Genomic DNA, 25239 nt, shown 5'->3' with positions numbered 1-25239 from the left:
GAATAAGTTATTCCATTTATTTGTAATTCCAACAATAATGATGCTGATTTACATATCAATTCATTGACAGATAGATAGATAGATAGATGGATAGATAGATAGATGATAGACAGAATCTCATTTAGTCATAATTTTGCCACTAAGAATCTCTCCAGACTAACTTCTCTCTATTTCTCTCTTTTTTTTTAAGTTATTCTTGTGTTTGACAGTAAATGTAGGTTTCAAGCTATACAGAAAGCTATTCTCACAGTAGACCTGAGACCGCTCTCCTTAGAAGGATCTGCAGGCTAGGTTGGCCCCTGGCTGACACAGGAGAACTTGGATGGAAAACAATTCCCTACAACTATATGTAACTTTCCCCAACGGTCACAGTGACTCATTGTGCCTAAAGTGTTTGTACAAATCATGTTGTTTACATTGTGGTTTCCCTTTGCGGGTCTAAAATTTTGTACAACTATATGCTGAGTCCTGTGAATCTTTTTATCTATAGTCCTGTGAAACCTGGGGGTTGTTGGGATCCTTGACACACAGGCTCATGGGCTCATGGTGCATTTATTGTGACCTGAGATTTGGTGCCACCCATCCTCTCAAGGTTCCATCATGTGATTTAGTGAAAATAGTACAAATGGCAACATTCTGAGCTAAGAGGGTTCCTGTAGCTATAATTACTGTTGGGACACAGGTGACACCAGCAACTAACTCCCATTGCCATAGTGACTGAATGCTTCTTAGAACCATCCACTTATACTTATACTTTTCATTTATTGGCATAAAATCCTATTCCAATATAAGAACTTGTTAATGTGTGTGTTTGTGTGGGTTCCTTGCCACCAAATTAGATATTTTACACTATTCACTCTTGTACCAAACCATCTCCTCAAGTTACCCTACTGATCAAAGCTTTAGATATTATTGATGTTTACCATGAAGGAATGTTTATAATGTGCTAGTTATTTCATTTTAGGCCATGAGAGACTGATATGATCACTTACCAAACACAGACTTAGGGGTCCATGGAAGCACCAGATGCAGAAGTATAAATCGCACAAAGAACAACAGTGGCGAAAACTAGGCAAAGCAGTCCCTGGCCTTGCTGTTTGCTTTTGGAGATAATTAAGCTGTTTGAACTAAACCAGAGACAAAGAAATCTAGGAGATTGAAGAATTTTTGACAAACCTTTAACTCAGCATCAGTTATTTAGAGGTCTTAGAGAGTATACCTGAATAACAAACTAACTGCCATTTGAGACATGTATATGACATTATAACAATAGTAGAGTGTTCATGGGACCTTTTACAGGGTTGATAAAACTCAAATTGTAAAGGCCAAAAACACAGGTGGGTTGCAGTACACTTTTATTACAATTTTGCAAATATGTTTATTATTACAAGTACATTTCTGTTTTTATATCAGAGTATTTCATGTAACATTGAGCACAACGGTACCAGGAAGTGATTAGTGCAGATAAACACAGGAGTTTCAATATGCCACGCAGCTTCCTCCAGTTTTGTACTTTGAAGTAATGAATGACTCTATAGAGATGAACTCTTCAAATATTATTATTATATTTTTATTAAATATTGAAGTCCAGATCTTCAAAAAATATTACTACAATTATTACAACAATAATAATTCAACAACATGAACTATAACCACATTTTTATAAGATTAATTAGGGTAATCAGGTAAAACACAACCCCTGAAATAAGAAGTGAAAATTTTCTAGTTCTATTATACTATCCATTTTTCTACTTTTTATTTTCAGCTTAAAAAAATAACTTTCCAACTTGGCTATTCTGAACTTTCACTAAAAGCTGGGTCTGGAGCTTTTAAGTCCCTTGAAGGGGTAGTAGCCTCAGGGCAATATTCTAAAAGCTATAAAAAACTTTCACCTAATACTAATGGTTAAAACATTTCCACATAAATACCTTTGCCTACTTATTTCTGTTTTGTCTCCAGTGCAGTAGAGTCAATAAAGCCAATTTTAAACAATCTTCCTTCTCCAAAGAGGGGATGTATACTGGGGAAAAAAATTAATTCCCATTAAAACAGGAAAAGTTATATGTAGAAATCTAATAAGAGAGGGAAAGACAGAGAGAGAGAGAGAGAATTTCAGCCAATAGAGAATAACTGTGGCTGAAATAGGAAAATTAATTCATTGTTATTTATAGGTTAATTGATTTTAACACTTTGGTTTAGATAAACATAGTTCAAGCAAATGTTATCCCAAAGGACTCATTAATGTGAGCATTCTGCTGGAGTTTGTAAATTTTCATTGGTGAATTTATAGCTGCAGCCTGCTAACAGAGATCATATTGCCTGACTAGACATATGCATGTAATATTCACAAACACTGATATTTAAAAGTCATAAAAGGAGAAGATCTTTTGCAATTACAATGATGCAGTTTTCTGTTTCCACTTAAGTAGTTTTAGCAATTACCTAAGTAGATAACTTTCCAAAAAGAACACCATTTTTTAAACTCCAAAATTTCTTGAATATTGAATTTTAATCCTTTCATCTTTCAATATTCTTTGTACAAAATCAGAACCTCAATGTAGAGAGTTTTTGTCTGTTTGTTCATCTGTATTCTTTTGTTTTCACTTACAAGAAAAAAATGTAAAGTTAATATTGTTTTAAACAGAATTGCTTATTATTAAAATTTTAAATGCAGCAAGTGAAGACATCCAGCTTTCATAACTCTAAATCATATATCCATCCATAGTCTTTCCTTTAGCTAATCCTTTGAAAAAGTTTAGTGTACCCATTTCCATGTCCATTCCTTTCTCTCTTCCTCCTCCATCATTTTTTTTCTTTTTTTTGAAACAGAGTCTTGCTCTGTCACCCAGGTTGGAATGCAGTGTCACGATCTCAGCTCACTGCAACCTCTGCCTCCTAGGATCAAGCAATTCTCATGCCTCAGCCTCCCTAGTAGCTGGAATTACAGACGCCTGCCACCAAATCTGGCTAATTTTCTTGTATTTTTAGTAGAGATGTGGACCATTGCATTAGTCCATTTTCATGCTGCCGATAGAGACATACCAGAGACTGGGCAATTTGCAAAGGAAAGAGGTTTAGTTGTTCTTACAGATCCACATGGCTGACGAAGCATCACAATCATGGTGGAAGGCAAGGAGGAGGAAGTCACATCTTCCATGGATGGCAGCAGGTAAAGAGAGAGCTTGTGTGGGGCATTTCCCATTTTAAAAATCATCATATCTCATGACACCCATTCACTATCACAAGAACAGCATGCAAAAGAACAGAAAGACCTCATTATCATGAGAACAGCATGGGAAAGACCCGCTCCCACAATTCAATCATCTCCCAGTGGGTACCTCCAACAACGTGTAGAAATTATGAGAGCCACAAGGTGAGATTTGGGTGGGGACAGAGAGCCAAGCCATCTGGGTCATGCTGATACAAGAGTTGGGTTCCCATGGTCTTTTCCTGTGGCTTTGCAAGGTGCAGCTTTCCTCCCGGCTACTTTCATGGGCTGGCATAGAGAGTCTGTGACATTGCCAGACACACAGTGCAGGCTGTCGGTGGATCTACCATTCTGGAGTCTGGAGGACAGTGGCCCTCTTCTCATGGCCCCACTAGGCAGTGCCCCAGTGGGGAATCTGTGTGGGGGCTCCAACCCCAAATTTCCCTTCCACACTGCCCTAGCAGAGGTTCTCCATAATCCTTTACTCTTACTTTTTTTCTCTTACTTTCCAACGGCTAGCAACAGTTATTTTCCTTGCTTTTGAGGCAGGCATTTTCTTTACGTAATATACTATTCTTTGTATTCTGTCCAGGGATGCTCCCTTTCCTGTCTTCCCTTCCTTTACTCTCCCGCTCCCCTTGGAGAAGTATCAGTAGTAGCTTCGGGACAACATTCTAAAAGCTATAAAAATCCTTTCACCTAATACTAATGACTAAAACATTTCCATATAAATATCTTTGCCTGCTTATTTCTGCTTGGTCTGCAGTGCAGTAGAGTCAATAAAGTCAATCTAAGACAACCTTCCTTCTTGAGATGTATGCTGGAAAAAAAATTGTTTAGACCCTGTTACTAGGAGTCTACACATACTCATTCACTCTATTCATATGTCACAGGGTCCAAAGTGATGAAAGCTGGTCAATGCTACTTTGAATTCTCAAACCCCAGTTCAGAACACTGTAAAATACACTCATCAGCCTTACCCACAGGGCCCATGCTTTTGGATAAGAAATATCCAGGTTGGATCAATTAAAAGCCATTATAAAATGTGGATTTTACTACCTTCTCTTTCATGCAACCTCCAAATGGTTGTTATAAAGTCATATCCCCCTTCCTGTTTGTCTATGCTTTTTATGAGCAGGACAGGAAAAGGACAGGAAGGCAGCTGGGGATTTGGCAGTCAAGTGTAGCATACTCGATGCTCACACCCTCTCTTTTCATGCTCCCAGTAACGTTTCTTAAGTCCACATTGTTCTGGCAGGGCCCCCAGTCTCTGAAGCTACTCCTATCCACAGGCATGTGGCTCCAGAGATGCCCTCCCGAAACCAAATTAGGCAACAGTGAAGTGATGAAGTGGCTGGAAGGGAAAGTGGAGATACAATATGTTAGAGGAATCCTAAAGCACCATTTATGATATCTAGTGGTTCACAGAATTGAGATACATGGATGTTTTAGGGGTTTTTGTTTGTTTGTTTTTGTGGCCTAGGCTGGAGTGCAGTGGCACAATCTCTTCCTACTACACCTCCACTTCCCAGTCTTAGTCTATCCCCCACTTCAGCCTCCTGAGTAGGTGAGACAATAGGTGTGCACCAACCTCCCCGACCTCTGGCTAATTTTTTGTATTTAGTGTAGAGATAGGGGTTCTGCCATGTTGTCCGGACTGGTCTTGAACTCCTAAGCTCAAGCAATCATCCCTCCTTGACCTCCCAAAGTGTTGGAATTACGGGTGTGAGCCACCATAGGCAGCCAGATGTTTTAGTTTTTATTTACAATTTGCTCTTACAGACTTGCCTCAAAAATTATTTTTAATAGACAGCCTCCAGGAAACAGTCTGGATTTGGGAGCAGACAAGCCCAAATGCAGGAACAACTCATTCATGGGTAATCCTCAGTCTCTAGGATACAAAACAAGTGCTTATCCAAATACTTGCTGAATTAATCATTGAATAAATCCAGAAACAAGCCTCTGTTGTTATGTTCATTCAACCCATTTTTTTTCTTGTTCCCAAGTCCTCGAAATAGTTCAAACAGTTGTAAAGACACTTGGCAAAAATGAAATTTTTTTTTTCCCTAGGATAGTTCAATCTGAGTGGAAATGTTGGCTGTTCACATTATTGGAGAAAGAAAAACTTCAGGAGTACTTTGACCTGCTGCTTTGTCAAAACCATTGAGTGAGTTAAGAAATTGCTAGAATAAAAGGGAGTTGAGTCAGACTCACATGTGTGTCACATTTCAGTGGGCACACACTTGAGTCACAGTGCATAGGTTCAAATCCTGGCTCTGCCACTCAATTCTGTGCAGCTAAGCAAGTTAACATGAGTTAAACAATCTCATGTGCTTCAGTTTCTCCAACTTAAATGTAGAAATTATTATACTTTTATGGGAGAGGTAATTGAGGCAATTCACATAAATTACTTGGAAGAGTGTCTGACAGTGAAATTAAAGTTAGCAATAATAATAAATATAACAAAAGTATTGTTATATATTAGAATATAGTTTATATATAATAATGCTATTATTTCTAGGTGAGGGGTAGAGATAATTGTGAAAGAAGAATCTCAAAGAATATAGTGGAGAGAGAGCTCACAGGAGACTTCCTCTGTGAAAGCTTTACAGTGCTAACCAGTGATTCTCCTCAGAAAGATAAAAGATTATAGACTGATATTCAAGCTTTTTTTCCTTTGGTGGTAAAAGCCACTCTGTGTTTCTTCCTCTTCTCAAATCTTTTTTCTTCTCACCAGCTTAAGCTATTCCCCATCAAAGGCCTCTCTCTTTCTCCTTTTTGCTGTTTTTGAGCTACAAATATTCACTGTCCACAATGTTTTTCTTGCACATCTCAAGTAAATGCATATAGCAAGAGGACCATGTGGGCTAAACATTCTGGCTAAAGGGCAGCATCAGGAATGCAACAAATGGATGTCATTAACTGAGGTTTTGGGAAACGAGACACAAGGAAGAATGCCCAGAGGACATGATGTCAGACCTAGATTGTTTAAGGAGCAGTGTTTTCCCACCATGTTTCGCATTATCTAATTGACATAGCTCCCCTTACCTATTCATAGCCGAAAGTCAAGCTTCACCACAGGACTCTGCCTCCTCAGCCTTTAAGCTGCAGTGATCACCATCTGCACACCCAGATGATGACCTAAGAGTGACAAGACCTCAGACTCTGAAGTTTGGGCTCATTGCCAGTGTAAGTATATGCTGCCACCTTTTGCTACTGAATTTGGCATAAGAGATGAGTGACAAGCGGAGATTTTAATCACTCCTCTGTGTTTAGCTATAAGCAGTCAGAAAAAGACTAGTAGGGTCAGGCTGAGCCCTAACCACAGGGAGTGCTGCTAACATTGAGAACAAAGCAATAACAGAGGCAGACCCCTGTGACCCACAGCAACACAGTGGGCTGGATGTGCTTCTGTTACATTAGTAATTGTTATCCCAATGGCTAAATACCAAATATAGTAATAACTGAAAACACCAGAACAACCAGTTAGTTTTAAATTATCCTCTCTAGCCTGTTCCAGGTTACATTTTTTTTCAGCAAGGAAGAACAAAAATTAGCAATATAGAATCAAATCAATTATATACTGTCTAAAGCAGGTGAATTTTATTGTAGGTTATACTTTAAATATATAACTTTTATACTTTAAAATATGTCTTTTATAAGATATTTTAAGTATGTTTAAAAGTAAAATGAAAAATATCTAAGAAAACAAAAGTAAAAAGTAGTTTCAGATATCATTTTTAAAAGGCGTTAAAGAAATTTAGAAATAATGCTGTTCAATAAAAAGTTTAAAAAATAATATTTTGCAACCCTTTCTTCTTTGTGGTCCTCGGGGTTTAGGTATTGTGAAAAATCAAAAAATGGTACAATGTTAGAGGACAAACATATTTTTAAAAATCTATGTATATGTTCTTTTAATGTTATGTATCTTTGTTGTATCTTTGAACAAACTAGAGTAAATTTATAAACTATGGCTTATACATAGAAACATATTGAACGCCCAAAAAAATGATCAGTGCTACTAAATCTCTTCATGAGCCTTACAATACATTCATCACTTTCTTTCACCTTAACCTATTTTTATGGAAAAGTTTATGTTGTGGTCTTTTCATTTTCAGGTGGGACACTGTTTTAAGTGGTTGAATGAATTTATACAAAACCAGTTCAAGGAAAATAAATGTATCTGCGTTTAAAATTCCTGCCTCCTGGAGAGACTGCAATGTCTTAAAAGCTTAAAGTTTGAGAGATTTTATGCTTGAAGTGCGAAAAATACAGAAACAAGCTGATTCATGCACAGATGTCTCACATTTCTTTCTTCAGTCTCCAGCACTTTCCAAAAGCATGTCAGTGGTCCTATTTGAGGTATCTTTGGTGAAAATTAATAAAATTTTCAAAGTAACCCAAGCAAAAAAGGAAAAAAAAAAAAGAATGGAAAAAAGGATTTGTAGAAGAGATACTTCACGGAATCCAAAGAAACGTTAAAGAACCAGGTCCCGGGAAGAACAGAGGCTTTTTCAACTCTGCTATTACATATTTAAACTTGCAGTTCCCAGTCTCTGTGTCTTTAGTTCAAACAGTTAAGGAAGAGAATCTGATTGACCAGCTGGGGTCCAATCTTCATCCCTGGTGCAATCAACCGTGAGCAGTAGGGTGCAGTCACACAATGGAAGGATGTCTGCTGACTGCCCATGCTATGGGATTGGGGTAGAGAAAATTCTAATGGGAAAGGTATGAGGGCTGCACAAACTGCCTCAAAGTCCAAGTTGTCCCAAACACTTCAGAAGGCTGATAAACAGATTTTCGTTCCTCAATTTTGCAGCAATGTTTAATAAATACATGCTATATGTTTGGTACTATTCTATGCATGGGCATGGTGGGACAATACATTGGTATCCTCCTTATTTTGACACAAATGGCTGATTATTCTTGAGTAACTGTTACTGAAGGCTTCCAAAGGAGCCAAGAAGCAATGATGTCTCTCTGGTTAATAACCATCCCAAAGGTGATCAGTTTAGATTTCTAGATGCTCTCTCATTTGTGTAAAGACAAAAATTCATGTTTTAATATACAACAAAGCATTTGTGACAAGTCATTGTGCCATGGGACACTTAAATGTTCATTGGCTTGTGTTTGATGATAAGACTTCTTCAATATTCTGACCCCTTCATTACTAGTTCATACCAAATTCTGGTCTCCGGCAGAAAGTCTAGCATTCGATATTGAGAAAGGGTCCCTTTCTCAATATTTTGTAGTCTACCATTGCACCCGACATGTAACTGGCCTTAAGCAAACACTTACTGATCGATTGACTTGGTCACTTTATCGTTTCTGGTAACACATTAAATCATTATTACAGATGATCCTCAAGTAAGAGTTACATTTCATTTCAAATGATTATTGCAAATGTTGTGCGTCACTCCCAGGACTAACAAATTATGCAAGACCATGCAGGCAGGATTTAAAACCAATCTCCAGCAATGTTACTTTTGCAAGCTCTCTCCAATGTCTATATCTGCAATATCTTTACTGCCTCACATAAGGCTCTTTAAGCTTAATGTTGTTTTAAAGAACATTCTTTTACTTGTTACTTTTCCTTATTGCTTTTTGGCTTAAATTTAATTCAATTTTATGTTTTGGTTTTTTGGGTTTTTTCTTCAAAGTTCTGATTTTTCATGCTTGGGATTGTATGGAGTAGCCACTTTTCTTCACTAATGCAGTAACTAATATATGGTTGCCAGCTCACTTCGGTGCCTTTTTGAGAAAATAGTTTTGTGCAAAGTTAAGTAGTGCAGGAATGAACTCATTGTGGGGGGTGTGTGTGTGTGTTTAATAGGATAAACTTCAAAAAAGAAAAAAGCTCCAGCAATTCCTCATATCCTGAATAAAAGAGACAAGCCAAAATTATGGCTAGATAACTTCAACTTGATTTTCCTACTAAGGTACTGATAGAAATTTAATTTCAATTCTTAAAATCAGGCTGCATGCTTCTAACCCAAACGTTCCCTGTACTGGCACAAATAAGGAATATATAAACAGATAAAAACCATTTTAATTTCAATGCTTTGGGAATTTTCTGATGGGGAAAGATAAGTTTATTTGTAGCACAAATGAATGAATATGCTTGTGTGAAGGCATAAAGTGTGATGACTGGTAATACTCTTTGCTTGGGTGATATTTGTAGCCACTGGACAGAAAAAAGCCTTGTTACTCTATAATGAAGGGAGGGTTGCAGAAGATGCTTTCTTCCTGGCTTGTCCTGTGTAGCCATTAGACTTTTGATTAGGATAGTCAGGATTCATCTAATCCAGCTATATTTACATCTGGCTGACTCACCCTAGACCACCACCCTCTTATACTCCCCTTCACTTGAATGTGGGCAGAATGTGCGACTTGCTTCCAGCCGACAGAATATGACAAAAGTGAAGGGATTTTGCAAATGTAATTAAGGTGCTCAAACAGTTTGATTTTGAGTCAGTCTAAAGGAGATTATACTGGGTAGCCTGACCAAATCAAATAAGCCTTTTAAAAGAGGCTTTAGGTCTTCCCTGAGCTCAAAGACTTGATGGAGTGAAACTCTCAATTTTTAAAATCAGTCTTAAAGAAACTAACTACAATGGGTTCTATAGCTGATAGGAACTGAATTTTACCATCAGCTGCTTAAACTTGGAAGAGGACTCCAAGCTTCAGATGAGCTTCAAGTCCTGGCTGATGTTGTGATTGCAGCCTTGTGGGACTGAGAAGAGGACCCAGGTAGGCTGTCCCCAGATTCCTGACCCAAAGAAACTGTGGGATAACAAATACTGGATGTGTTGTCTGGGCCTCTATATGTGTGGTTATTTAACAATTGAAAACCAATATGCTATAATAACAATATCTGAAGATTATTTCATAAAGTTGACAAAAGGATATCCATTTGTTTGTTTTTAAAATGAGTAAACTGAAGCACCTTAGGAAAATATATACAGTATATGATTCATTGTATTGACTACAAACTAGGTTCTGGTATACATCCAAACCTTGCTAAAGAAAAACCTGGGATTAAGCTTATGTTTCTGGATTTTTAGACTCTCTTCCCAAGCCCCACATTTATTCGCATCCCAAAACTACCTGCTCTAAAACACCTGCTTCTTATTTTATGGAGGACTTAGCAGTGACATCATTCTGGTTTTGCTCCGAGGATGAGCTTTATAGTCTTTATCAGCTGGCTCCTGAGCAAGGCTTTGCTTCCTATTAGTATGCCTTGGAAAACGCTGACTGCTGACTTTATAAATAACCCAAGAACGACTTTACAATGCTATAATTATATGGATTTAATCAGGTTATTTTGCATCAGATTTACTTTAGGGACTGTGTTTTCCTTGGCTAATTTTTCTGTTACATTTGTGATTTTGCTGTGAACAGTGGCAGAAAGACATTCCCTTTGTAGGAAGAGGAACTTATTGTGTGAATTTGCAGCTGAAAATAAGTGTTCCACACATGAGTGTGCATGACACTACCTGTGTTACTCTCTTAAAACTCTTGGCCACAGGATCTCTGGTGTATGATGAGCTAATTATTTTACTCCTGATGCAACTTCAAGAAATGTAACTTTACTAAATGATGAATTATTTTCTGAATTAGAGACAGAATTTAAGACATGTGCTGAGTTGGACAACCAAATTTTACTGTGCTCACGAAAATGTGGATAAATACTTTCAAGACTCTCAAGTACTTACAGTGATAAAGTTACTTGAAACTCTCTATTGATATGAATACTTCAACACTTGGCTCATTCAATTTTATGTTAGTCGCTGAGATGCTTTCCATTAACCATGTCTTTAGTTTCCTAATTTGCTCATGTTTGTTTAATTTTTGCACTATGAAATCTATGCCCAAGGAAAGAAATCTTTTCTCAATACAAATGCTTCACAAACTGTTTTGTCTTGAAGAGACACATTCAAATTAAATATTATTTTTCCAGTAATGTTCCCAAAGTGGATATTTGCTTTCATTGTTTTACATCTAAGATAGATGCAAAATAAGCAGAAAATGTATTTGCAAAGCTGACTGTCCTTCCACCAACCAAAAAAAATTTATGACTCATGTTTCTTAATGGAAGCATCGCCCTCTAGTGGATAGGGTTGCAATAATGTTAACTTACTTTTTCCACATAACTACGTTTGTGTGAAATTCACATAACCATTTTAAAGTGTACAATTTATTAGTATTTATTGTAATCACATGTTGTGCAAGCACAAGCTTTCTGTAGTTTCACGGTTCTATTACTCCATAAAAACATCCCATAACCATTAAGTAAGCATTTCCTATTCTGTCCTTCCATCCCCAGTAAACTTTAATCTATTTTTATTTTATTTATTTATTTATTTATTTATTTATTTATTTATTTATTTATTTATTTTGAGACAGGGTCTTGGTCTGTTGCCCAGGCTGGAGTGTAGTGGCAGGAACAAGGCTCACTGAAGCCTCAACCTCCGGGGCTCGAGCAATCCTCCTGCCACAGCCTCCCAGGTAGCTGGAACCACAGGCCCCTACCACCAACTGGCTAATTTTTGTAGAGATGGGGTTTTGCCATGATGCTCAGGCTTGTCTGGAACTCTTGCGCTCAGGCAATCCTCCCCATTTGCCCTTCCAAAAGTGCTAGGATTACAGGTGTGAACCACTGCGCCCAGTCGAATCTACTTTTTATCTCTATTGATTTGCTCATTCTGAGTATATAAGAGTAACCACATAATATGTGACTTTTTTGTATAGCTTTTTACACCTGTCATAATGTTTTTGAGATTCATCCAAATTGTAGCATGTATCAGTACTTCATTTCTTTTATGATTGAATAATAAGTCATTATATGTGTATACCACAATTGTTTATTCAACCATTGATGGTCTCTTGGTTGTTTCCATCTTTTTTTCTATTATGAGTAATGTTGTTATAAACATTTGTGTACAGGATTATATTAGACATATGTTTCCATTTTTCTTGAGTGTATACCTAGCAGAATTCCTGGGTCATAAGATAATTCTGTGTTTAACTTTTTGAGGAACTGCCAAAAAAAGGGCAATCAGGTACATCAAAATATAGTTTTCTAAAATATTGGTAAGTTTGTCAAAAGGTGCTGGTTAGTATTGAAAGAAAATGACAATAGTTATTAAAAACAACTATGGTTCTTTCTATGCCAATTCTTCATATAAAGCCTTTCTAGAAATGGGAATGGGGTGATAATCCCTCTTAACATCCTAAAGATTGGCTCCAATAGTATGCTATAAGATTTATCAAATTAAAAATATATGTGCATGTATTTATCTATATTAAGGGAGTGTTTCAGTTGCCTGCTATTGCATTTTGCTTTTCTGGTAAATTTCTCTCCTTTTCTTGAATCCTTTGCCTCATGAAGACCATGAAGCCTTTTCTTTCAAAGAACAGAAATTCAGATAAAAATTATATCAACAATAGAAAAACGTCACTCGTCTTCTAATTTGATATTTATAAATCCATAGTAATGTCAGATTTTTGCGTATTAAGATCCAGAGTTCAGAGAATTGAACAAAGTGTGGATCCCAGAATACAAAGAATAGTATATTATGTAAAGAAAATTCCTGCTTCAAAAGGAAGGAAAGTAACTGTTGCTAGCCATTGGAAAGTAAGAGGAAAAAAGTAAGAGTAAAGGATTATGTATGAGTGATCTGATTTTCCTCCCTCACAATTAAAACTAGAACTGGGGGTGGCGTTGGTGGTAGACATTCAAAGATAGAAACATTTAAGGGACTCACAAGCAGAGGGAACACTCTGCCCTTTCCAGAACATAGACCATGAAAATTGCAAGATGTTGAGGAATGACCTACATTTAGCGTAAACCTGGAGTGCCTTGGTTCCACATACAGGTACAGGAGGAGGCTAAGAGCATGGCTACAATGCCACATGGTCTGCACCTGGCACAAAAGAGGATTCAGAATTTCTTTGGAGCTATGGCATGGGGAGGGGTAGAAAGCAGGGTTTGAAACTGCTTAAAAGACAATGGACCAGAGACATCTGGAAGCAACATTTAGAGAAGGGATTTCCATCAAGAGACCACAGGGCCTCTGTTTCTGATCATTTTGCCTGTAGCCAGGAAATGATTTCTGTTCATGGCAGAGCAAATAAATGTTGTCAAGCAGAGTTCACAGATCTTTATAAGTCAAATCCTCCTTTAAACCTTTTGTTTGGTTCTTATGGATTTTCTCATTAATTAATGAGTTAAATGAAATCTTTGACATGTGTTCATGCTTTCGTTGTCATGAGAATTATGGTTTTAGGGCTTTTTTTGAAATTATTCTTTTTACAGAAGACAATGTCACCTCAAAATGCTAAAATAGAAAAAGTATATTGGAACTCATATCTGGTGAAAATATCCTTCAAAAGTGAAAATTTAAAAAATATTGGGGGACAAATTCAACTTGAGAGAGTCAGTAAGAGCAGACCCATAGTAAAGGAAATATTAAAATGAATTTTTTTCAGGCAGAAGGGAAATAATCCATAGATAAGTAGAAAATATAAGAAAGAATAAAACACTAAATATTTTGGGAAAACTAAGTGATATAGTTTGACTCCGTATCCCAACCCAAATTTCATCTTGAATTGCAAATCCCATGTTCAAGGGAGGGACCTGGTGGGAGGTGACTGGGTCATGGGGGTGGTTCCCCCATGCTGTTCTAGTGATAGTGAGTGAGTTCTCACAAGAGCTGATGGTTTTAAAGTATGGCACTTCCTCACACTCTCTCCCTCTCCTGCTGCCATATAAGGTGTGCCTTGCTTCCTTTTCACCTTCTGCCATGATTGTAAGTTTCCTGAGGCCTCCCTACCCACTGGGAACTGTGAGTCAATTAAACCTCTTTCTGGTTGGGCATGGTGGCTCACACCTGTAATCCCAGCACTTTGGGAGGCTAAGGTGGGCAGATCACTTGAGATCAGGAGTTCAAGGCCAGCTTGGGCAACATAGTGAAATCCCATCTTTACTAAAAATACAAAAATTAGCTGGGTGTGGTGGTGGGAGCCTGTAGTTCCAGCTGCTTGGGAGGCTGAGGCAGTAGAAACACTTGAGTCGGAGGCAGAGTTTGCAGTGAGCTGAGACTGGACCACTGCACTCCAGCCTGGGCAAAGGAAAAGACTCCGTCTGAAAAAAACAAACAAACAACAGCAGCAAAAACTTCTTTCCTTTATAATTACCCAGTCTCAGGTAGTATCTTTATAGCAGTGTGAAAACATACTAATGCACTAAGTAGAAGTTGATTTCATAAAAGTAATGATAATGTCTTCCAGAGTTTAAACTACATGTAAAATGAAAATACGTAATAATAGTACAAAAGATGAAGTGGGGGAAATAGAATGAAAGTGTTCTCATGTCCTAGCAATGTCCAGAAAGTAGCGAAATACTAATTCATTTTGGAATTTAATAAGTTAATGTGGCAATTGCTTGGGTAACTATAAACAATATAGTAACACAATGTATAAAATTGAATTATACAAATAATCCAAAAGGAGTCATAAAATTTAAATCCAAATGTGAAATATGTGTGTGTGTGTGAGTGTAGTGTGTGTGTGTGTCTGTGAAAGATTGTCAGACTGGATATAAAATACAATTCATGAATATTCAATATTGAATAGCAGGTTACAGAAACATTTAAAGTAAAACAATGAAAGAAGATGTACCATGCAACCACCAAGCCAGGCAAAGCCACTGTAGGTATAATAACAATGAGACAAAATGAATTTAGGGCAATCTTACTAGAAATTAACAGGACTAGTCCATAATGACAGTAGGGTCAATCTACTGGAAAAAAAAAATGTAGCAATTTTAAATTTTAGGTACCTAATAAATATCAAATAACTAAATAAAAATTAAACTATATGGCAAAAGTTAACAGAACTAAAATAAATAAAACAAATTTATAATCATATTGGAAAATTTTTACACACCTCTTCTGGTAAAGGATAGTAAAACAGCCAAAAGAAATGAAGATTTCTTTCAACTTCATGAATAAAATGTATAGAATTTTGTACTTAACAACTGAAATGTACTTTATTTTCAACTACACATGAAATATAAGCCACATTTGATACATGCTGAGCTACAAGGCATCTTCAACCAAAAGTTAAATATTACGATTATACAAAGTATATTATCTATATTATCTGAATGTAGCGAAATTAAATTAGAAATCAAAATAAATACATCTAGAAACTTTTTCAAGTATTTGGAAGTGAAGCAGTTCTAAGTTTCTAGTAAGATTTTTAAAAATCAAAATAGAGATGAGAAAATATGTTAAACTGAATGTTATGAAAATAAAATATACCAAAATTTAGGGTATGCTATTACAGCCATGCTTAGAGAGAAATTTATAGTCTTAAGTACTTTTATGAGAAAAAGAACAAAGGTTGAAATCAATGAATGAAATAGAGATTTTCAGAATTTAGAAAACAATTGTAAATTAAAACTAAAGAAATAAAAGAAAGAAAATTATAAATATAAAAACAAATAAAAAATAGAAAAGAACATACAATACAGAATATTTTAAAAGGCAAAAGTTGGTTCCTTAAAAGACTAAATAAATAAAAAAGAGAAATCACAGAATACCAATAACAGGAATCAAAAGGAGTCACCATTAAAGATCCTATAGAGTTTTAAAAAACAGTATCATCATAAACAATTTTATGTGAATAAACTTGAAATGTTATCAAGTTACAGAAAGTGAAACAAGAAGAAACAACAAATCTGAATGGTCCTCTATCAGAGAAAATAATACATAATTAAGAACTTGTACATAAAAACAATTCATGCTCAGATTTTACTAAATAATTATCCAAAGAATTAAGAAAAATATTAACACCAGTCTTACTTATTCTCTACCAGAGAACAAGAACAAGAAAAATCCTTTGCCAACTTGTTTTAAGAGGTTAGCATAATGATGATTTCAAAACCGAACAAGCACATTAAAGTAAAAAGATTACATACCAAACTCTTTCACAAACATAGATACAGGAATATAAAACAAAATGTTAGAAAATCGAAGCAATGTATGAAATTGATAATTCACATGACCAAATTTGATTAAATTCCAGGAGCATAGTTAGAATTAATATACTAAAATCTATCGCTGTGTACCACAATATCAAAATACAAAAGAAAAATAATATATGATTTTCTAAATAAGATGCAGAAAACCAATAAAATTTTGCATTAATTAATGTCTTTTAGAAACTTTTAGAAAATTAAGAACTGAAAGAGTCCACTTTAAGATGATAATGATATCTATTTTTTTAAAATCTATACCAGTTGGCGTTTTTAATAGTTAATTATTAAAACCTTCCTTACTCATATTAGAAACAAAACAAAGCTTACCATTATCACCTCACCTTCTCAATGTTACAAGTAATGTTCAGCCCGTGCAGAGAGGAAAGAAAAGGAAAATGATAGTAGTAGGGATGGACAGAGCAGAAGTAATTAAAATAGAAAGCAGAAGAACTATAGAGAAAATCAACAAACCAAAATTGAATTTTAAAAATATATTCATAAAATTGAAGGACTCCTATATGGGCTAATCAAGGAAAAGAGATGATTAACAAATTTTCAGAATCAGAAATTAAAGAAAAATGATTAGAGATGTCACAGATATTAAAAGCATAATAAGGGAATGATATGAACAATATAGACAGCAAATTCAAATAACAATAACTTAGATGAATGAATTCTTAGAAAAATGCAATTTGTCAAACTAAAAAAAAAAAAAAAATCTTAGTCATCCTACATACCTGTTTAGGAAATTGATATCTTTAATTAAAAACTTTCCCACAGAGAAGACTCAGGTTTCCGATGGCTTCACTTTGAGTTCTATCAATATTTAAGGGAGGAATAATCTCTCTACTCTCTTTTAAGAATAAATGCCTCCCAACTTGTTTTATGAAGCCAGGATTATTTCGATACCAAAACCTGAAAAATTATCCAGAGAGACCACTAAAAGATAAAAAAGGAATGTTAAGAGATATGGAGAAAAGATTTAGACATTGAACCTATATTCTTAAGGAGTTCCAGATAGAATAAAAAAATATGGAATGAGAAAATATTTGTAGTGTTAAAAACTGATCATTTCCTTGGAATTTTCTGAATTAAAAATATTAATATGTGAATCCTCAACTTACATTAGCATAAATTATGAGTCAGATTAATGAAAATAATTTCATAGATGCACAGAAATAAAAAACAAAAGTATTATAATTAAATGTTTATATAAATATTTTAATATAAATATAGTAATTATGCATAAATATTTATACATATTTTTACTTATATTATTTTTATATAAATATATGTTATATATTTATATTTATTATATTTATATATTATATATAATAATATATAAATAATATTTATATATTATTGTATATAAATATAAAAATATTTATATTTAATATAAATATATTTATATATAAATATATAATACATAATTATATATCTTAATATTAAGTTGATATATAAATAAAATAATTACAATTAAAAATGTGGCCAAAATCAAGCCATTTTCAGAAAAAGAAAAATGGGGTCATTTTGCTGCTAACAGATCTTACAGAATTCCTAAAGGATACATTTCAAAAAAGAAATAGAATACAAAATTAAAAAGTTGGCAAAAGAAACAAATTTGAGGGAAAAAATTACTATAATTAGTATGTAAGTCTAAATAAGCACTGCCTACAAATTCATGTAATAATACTCTTTAATTTGTTTTATCTCAAATTAAGGTAGAGTTAAGATACTAGACAAAAATACCATGTTAGAGGAGAGCAATTATATGTCGTCAGTCTAGGAAAATTCATTTTTTCAGATCAGGGTGCAAATATTGATTACAGTTCATCTTAATTATGCATGTTAAAGTTTAAGAGTAATCACTTATAAAAGAGAAAAAAGAAGAAAGGAAGGAAAGGAGGGAGGGATGGATGGAAGGAGATGATGTGTAACTTTCCACCAGAGACGGGGGAAAGAAAAATAGAAAACACAAAGCAAAAGAGGACCAGAAGGAAGAGGAGAAAAAAAGGAAAATCCTCAAAAAGTAGAAAGTGTGAAATAAAGTGATAGGAATAAAATTAGATATATCTGTAAATATAAAAAATGTAAGTTGATTACAATAGGCTATTAGCAGGAAGTGTCACATTGGATGACTTAAAAATCTAGTTTTATTCTTTTACTTAATAAAATCTATCTACTATATCAAGAGATAAGAACCCATTTAAAGAACTGGGAAAATGAGATTGCTGTAAAATACTAGCAAAAAATGAGCAGCGTAGCCTTATTACTACCAAGCCTTTTTACTACCAGATTCAGCAGGTACACATGTATCATATTTCACTGCTCCTTCTACTGCTCAGGAGTAATCACTCCTTTTGGCCACATAATCAATTCCAAACTCTAGCATGGCTTTCCAGGTTCTTCACCTCTGGTTATAGTCTTTCTTTGGATAGTTATAGTCCTCTTTGATCTCTTAGCTGCTATTGCAAAGCTGATATATGGTAGACACTCGAATATATATTTAGTTTAGGTGAAAGAAAATAACATTATTCCTTGACCCATGGAATCATTGTAACATTTACTTGTATAATGTCCTCTTCACTTTTTTCATAGATACCTTTTCTTTAAAAAAAATGAGAGGAGCAGGTGCAATGGCTCATGCCTGTAATTTCAGCACTTTGGAAAGCTGCAGCAGGATTGCTTGAGTCCAGAAATTTGAGACCAACCAGGAAACATGGGGAAACCCTGTCTCTACAAAAAATTCAAAAAAAATGAGTTGGGTGTGGGGGCACATGCCTGTAGTCCCAGACACTCGGGAGGCTGACATGGGAAGATCACTTGAGTCCAGAAGGTTAAGGCTGCAGTAAGCCATGATCACACCACTGTTCTCCAGCCTGGGTGACAGAGTAAGTCCTTATCTCAAAAAAATAAAAAATAAGTAAGAGAAGAAATATGTTTATATTTTAGATCTAACATATTGACAGCTAAGCAACATTTCTTCCTCCTTCTCTCACCATTGCTGCATGTATCCACACCAGACTTTTTTCAGAATTATAACTTATGAAACATCCCATTTCTTACACTCCCCTCCTTTCTCCTACTTTCCTCTATCATTCCCTCTCCTCCTTTCTCCTCTTTCTTTACTTCCCCTCACCTCTTTTGTCTCCTCCCTTTTCTTTGTAAATAGGTCTGTATTACACAGAGTTCAGGAAAACAAGGGATTGTGTGAGATGCCCCAAGAATGGAGAAGATGAGAAGGAGAATCTTTCATGTCTAGATCTGTGAGTTGTTAATGACAAACTGAATGAATGCTTTATGACTGGCCACCGTGAACTGCCTTCTATTGGTCCAGATTAAAGGTTCTCATGCAACAAGGCAGGTAGCATTCACTGGAGGGAGCTATTTTATAAATGTTTACTGTTTCCTAGACCATCCCATATTCATTCCACCCAGTATACACTAGGGATAGTTAAGGTGCCATATGGAGTGTCTGTGTGTGCATGTGGTACCTGAAAACAGTCTCCCTAAACTATTCTAATAGAATTCCCTTTATACCATCCACAGCCCTAAAGAAGAACCTCTATTATAATTAGATCAATGTCAATCCCTCAATCTGTAAGATAAATACTCCAAAACCCATCCTCTTAGGAACTTTATTTTGTACATGATAAGTTATGTAATGAAGGACAGTTTGCACTTTCCGGATAATATGTTTTTCCTTTTGGGCAAAGGAGACCTGAATTTGCTAGTTCTTAGTCCTTAGTATGAATCAGCATCAACGATGAGCCTTCAAAAAATTAAATGCTTAAGTCTCACCCAGAGATATGAGTTCAATTGGTCTGGTCTTGGCCCATGCACTGGCTTTTTTTTTTTTTTTTTTTTTTTGCTTCTCAGGTAATTCTAATATGCATTCAGAATCAAGAAACGTTTCCCAAACTGTACATAATTAAACGAGAAAGTCAAATCTGTGCTGTTTGGGAATTGTTATATATTATGAAAAGTTGCAGTCTAAGCTTTCTTAGAATTTTTGTAAAGAAAATTGTAAAAATAAATACGCAGATACTATGTGCACTTTACAGAGTGATAGCAAATTTTAGGGATCTAAGTCTAAGTGGTCTGTAGACTGTAATAAACAAGACATTTGGTGAATAGAAAAGAAACAAGGAGAATATCCTAAATGAAAAATACTGAAAACCCAAGGAAAGGATAGAAGGATATAAATAAAAGTAGATCAAGAATACATAAGGAAGAAATTGAAATGGAAAAGTGAAAAAAAGAACAATAGGTGGACAGGAAGGAGAAAAGATGCACAACTTAAAGTGTTAGTCAATTTTTTATTAATTTTTGTAACTTTCCACTACTCTACCTAATGCCATATCTAGGTTTTTGGCCAATATTAAAGTAGTTATCCAATACACTCTTCTTAATTAACTTCCATTCCATGAAAAAATTGAAAGATGAATTATCATAATTAATGTGTGTTCTTTACATTTGTTTTTCAGATAGATTATTTTTACATGATAGAAATGTACCTTTAAATGGCATTTCAAAGATAGAAACAAAGACAACAATTAAATACAAAAACAAAAGCGAAACCTTTATTCTTTTGGCTTGATTGTAATGTGGTTTACCGTTCTTTATGGTAACAGCATTTTCCTGCATGCATTTCACCAACACACTACAAGTCAATAGCTTTAGTATAGAGAATCTACATTTATTGTTGCTTGTGAAACACAAAGTATTTTGCTGTAACTGGTAATATAACTTCACTACCTGGTTTTGTGGGGGGGAAAAAAAGCTGGGATCCCATATTATATCTGATACAGTTCTAGTGCCATATGGGTCAATAAGATCTATCTGTGTAAACAAACATTGGAAAAGACTGATGATTACTGAATAAAAAGACTAGGTGGAAACATTGGATTCAAGCAATGCCAAGAATATCAGCTGATTTTTTTCTTTAAGCCTCTTTCAATGATAAGGCATTACTATTGAAAGCAAATAAACATTGAACTCAGTTTGAGATTTGTTTTACATTGAAACGTGTGCAAGTTTACAGTACTAATAAAAAAGCAGAAACCTACACTGCATCCTAGTCCTTGCTTCTTATTTTGTGAAGTGCTTCAATTTAAAAGTGCTAGGAACAGAAACTAACAATAGTGACTGTGAAATCCACCTGAAGATACTTTTAATTTCTCATTTTATGTACAAAAGGCTGAAAAATAAAATAAAATGAACTTTTTACAGTATTTATATTTCCTTAGAAAACTCTAACCATATATTTTAAACAGATTTAAGCAGCTTGCAACGTGTTTGTACAGTCGGGCTTTTCATCATAGAGTGTTCAATTAAGGTTGGAAGAATAAAAAGCAAGAAGCTCTTCCTTGTTTGCTGCAACCTATTGCTTAATGACATGAAGAATGAGGTCTTGGTAGAACAATTTGCTTCACTTTACCACTGACATATGGCTTCCCATATTAGACTTCTGAACAGTGGAAGGAATAAGATACAGCAGCATAGGCAAGATAAACATGCAGCAGTGACAGCTTCAAACTATAATGGAACCAATTACATCATATTACCTGTTGAAAGCTTGCAAACTATACTTACTGTGGTACATATTTGATGCAATAAGTAGTGTGCTTAAATCATCATTTTCGTTTGCTCAAACATGCACCACTGGGTAAAATTACTATTTACAAAGCAGACTTTTATTTTTTTAATTGACATATACTATGTCAACCTTACCAAGAGCAGAAGATGGCTAAACAATACTGCAGGATAAAGCAGAATCAACTTTATAAAGTGGTGGTGGGGATGTTTTTTGGTCAATTCAGGTTTCTTAGAAAGGACTGATAGGATATTTTTATTTTATGCCAAAGGACACTTATCAAAAATGTGATAGTCATGCTGCTGGGACTGTGAATGACAATGTAATGGTATGTGTACATCTCTGTGTGTGTGTGTGTATACATATATATGTATATACACGCACATATACATATATACATATATACATGTACATTTAATGGATTATGTAAAAATAAAGCAACTCTTTAATGCTTGTGATTCTATGGAACATTTACAGGCACATTAAATTTTTTCTGGATGAGACACCTTAAAAATACGAATAGCTATTTAAGCACCTCAAAAATCTAAAAACATCCTGAAACAAGAAGTAAAGTCTTTCCTTTTGTGATGTGATTTTTTTTCATGTGTGAATGAGAATTGCAGCATGCCTCCATTTAAAATATATCCAGTTATACAATACAATAGAGAAATGTAGAATTCCCTCCCTTTAATCCCTCTCCCCAAACACAAACCCATTTACAAAAATAGTCACATATAATAGTAAACAACCTGTGAATTAAAAAGAAAAGTGATAAATTCACAGCACACGTTTTGTAAAAATATGGCAGGTGTGGCAGTTAAAACATAAACAGTGGTGACAATTACTATTATCAAGTGTCACATGTTGAATTTACATAAAAATTTAACTTCCCTCCCCCCTTTAAATTGGTTCCTATCGTCTGAGTAGCCATTACGCCTCTGCTCTTCAGCAGTGTCAGCTGGTTGTGAAAATAGAAACCTCCTGTCGATACTACTTCTCCAGTTTACTGAGTTCCAGTTTGCTGACCAGAGGTCTCTGTCTTGTTGTAGGCACTGACCTTAAGTATACATTTGTAAAAACAGTCAGTTTGGCATAGACCTCCTGTGGGAGTCCTGTAGACACAAACACATCACCATCACGGGCTGTAAACAATTGATCACAAAATGGAATATTCTTGGTTTCTTTTTACTTTTTACTTTCCCTGATATCTTTCCCTTTGTCTTCCTTTTCTGATTTGTCTTTTTCAAATTTTTCTTTTTCCGGTTTGGTCACACTATCATACGAGGGTGGAGATGTGGTGGAAGGCGTCATATCGGTTTTTTCTGGAGTCGAATTCTCATTCAGTTTATCAATGAGAGTATCTTCTTTGATAGGTGTTCCATCACATTCTTTGCCTTTGTCTTTCTTGTATATACTTGATACCTTTTTAACTTTTTGCTTCAAGAGGTAGCGTCTGTAAGCCCTCTGGATAATAATAGCAGACACCTCCTCTTGTTTGCGTTTCAACGTGGTGGTAATGGGCTCATAAGAGACTTTGGAGGGGTTTGATGCCATGAATCGCTCTTCCATCTGTATTCGAAGGGCATCCATCTCTCCACTCTCACCCAAAACACGCTTTGTAAAAGCAAATAAGATGTCGAGGCAGTGGATCCGGTCACCGCTGACCATGGGCAGATCCATGGCAATGAGCTGGACTTTGTTGGGTTTTGCTATGAGAAGAGGAGGATCCAGGGCATCTGCAAAATCAGAGAGCTTGGCAAACTCTATAAACTGGGTCGCATCGGGATCAAACTTCTCCCAAACCTCATAGAACATCTCAAAGTCATCCTCACTCAGGGGCTCTGCACTTTCTTCAGTAGCAACACTGAAGTTCTCCAGGATGACCGCGATGTACATGTTCACCACAACCAGGAAGGATATGATGATGTAACTGACAAAAAAGAAAATCCCAACAGATGGGTTCCCACAATCTCCCTTAACTGAGCTTCCAGGGTGATCTTTTTCAGGGTCACAGTCTGGAGGTCCACTATTAAGAATAGGCGCTAGCAATCCATCCCAACCAGCAGAGGTTGTAATTTGAAACAGGCAGATCATGCTGTTGCCAAAGGTCTCAAAGTTGAACATGTCATCGATCCCAACTTCCCTCTTAACATAGGCAAAGTTGGACATCCCAAAGATGGCGTAGATGAACATGACCAGGAAGAGCAGGAGGCCGATGTTAAATAATGCAGGAAGAGACATCATCAAAGCAAAGAGCAGCGTGCGGATCCCCTTTGCTCCTTTGATCAGACGTAGGATTCGGCCAATTCTGGCAAGACGGATCACTCGGAACAGGGTAGGGGACACAAAATACTTTTCTATCAGTTCAGCCAGAAACATTCCTGTAGAAAATCAACAAATAACAAAAATAATGTTATACTTAATAGTAGCAAATGAAAGTTTACATAATTACGTTAGTTTTACAAAATGTGAACAGGACAGTTAGGTACATGTATGTATGCAAATAATCTGCAATATTTGTTCAGCAAAATGAAACTGGTATGTTTTGTGTTATAACATTGACATCTTTTAAGTGAAGATAACAAGGGTCATTTTTCCTAGTTCAAGGAAAGCATCTATCAAAAAAATGACTCAACCCTGGAAGGTCTAAAGACATCATGAAGCATACAACGGCCAAGTACAGAAATTAATTTATATGTCCAAAATACTAGTTATAGTATTTGCATAAGAACTAAAGGCATATGATTTTGGATCAGGAATATGAGAGTTCTTAACTTTCAGAGATGGCTGTGATCCTGTTTCATTTGGGAGTAGGCAGTGTGATGTACAGAAGAAAACATAGACTTTGGAGACAGATATACTTGGGACTGAATCCTGGCACTTGCTTTTATGCATCAGTAAATGGTGATAATATCAATTTTTTCTTGTGGTCACACTGACCATTTACTGAGTATTTTCTTCATGCTGGGCACAGTGCTAAGTGCATGTATATATATACATAATCTGATTTAATCCTCACAACAACATTTTACAGAAAAATTCCTTGCAAAACCAGGAATTGGAGAGCTGAGGTGACTTCTCTTAGGTCATTGAGCAGGTGTGTAAATAGGGAAGCTCCAGGGCAGATATCAAATCTTGCCTCCTCATGCTACCTCATAGCACTTATGTGAGAATCAGATGCAATGGAACATTGTTACAATGTTCTATTCTACTAAAGAAAGTAGTTTAAAGAGTGCTATATGATTTTCCCCTCCATGTGAATGTTCTCTTTCCCCATATAGGGAGAAGAGTCTCTTAAATCTTCTTATATTTACTTCCAGTACCTCATTTAGTATCTTATACATAAACACTATATATATATATTTTTCCAATAAGCCTTTTGCACTCCTA

General features: G+C 35.4%; 1 protein-coding gene across 4 annotated transcripts in view; it reads right to left on the bottom strand.

The window, feature by feature from the left end:
- Positions 1-20555: 20555 nt before the first annotated feature.
- Positions 20556-25239, bottom strand: part of SCN2A (sodium voltage-gated channel alpha subunit 2) — a 163902-nt gene continuing 159218 nt past the window's right edge. For all 4 annotated transcript variants that reach the window (XM_065525595.2, XM_065525593.2, XM_065525596.2 and 1 more), the window contains exon 27: positions 20556-24230. In XM_065525595.2, the coding sequence (XP_065381667.1) occupies positions 23035-24230 (1196 nt within the window). In that variant the 3' untranslated portion in view covers positions 20556-23034. The remainder of the gene's footprint in view (positions 24231-25239) is intronic.

Source organism: Macaca fascicularis, chromosome 12 (assembly GCF_037993035.2).
Source record: "Macaca fascicularis isolate 582-1 chromosome 12, T2T-MFA8v1.1".
In the NCBI taxonomy this organism is placed as follows: domain Eukaryota; kingdom Metazoa; phylum Chordata; class Mammalia; order Primates; family Cercopithecidae; genus Macaca; species Macaca fascicularis.
This window is presented reverse-complemented; position numbering and strand designations above follow the sequence as displayed.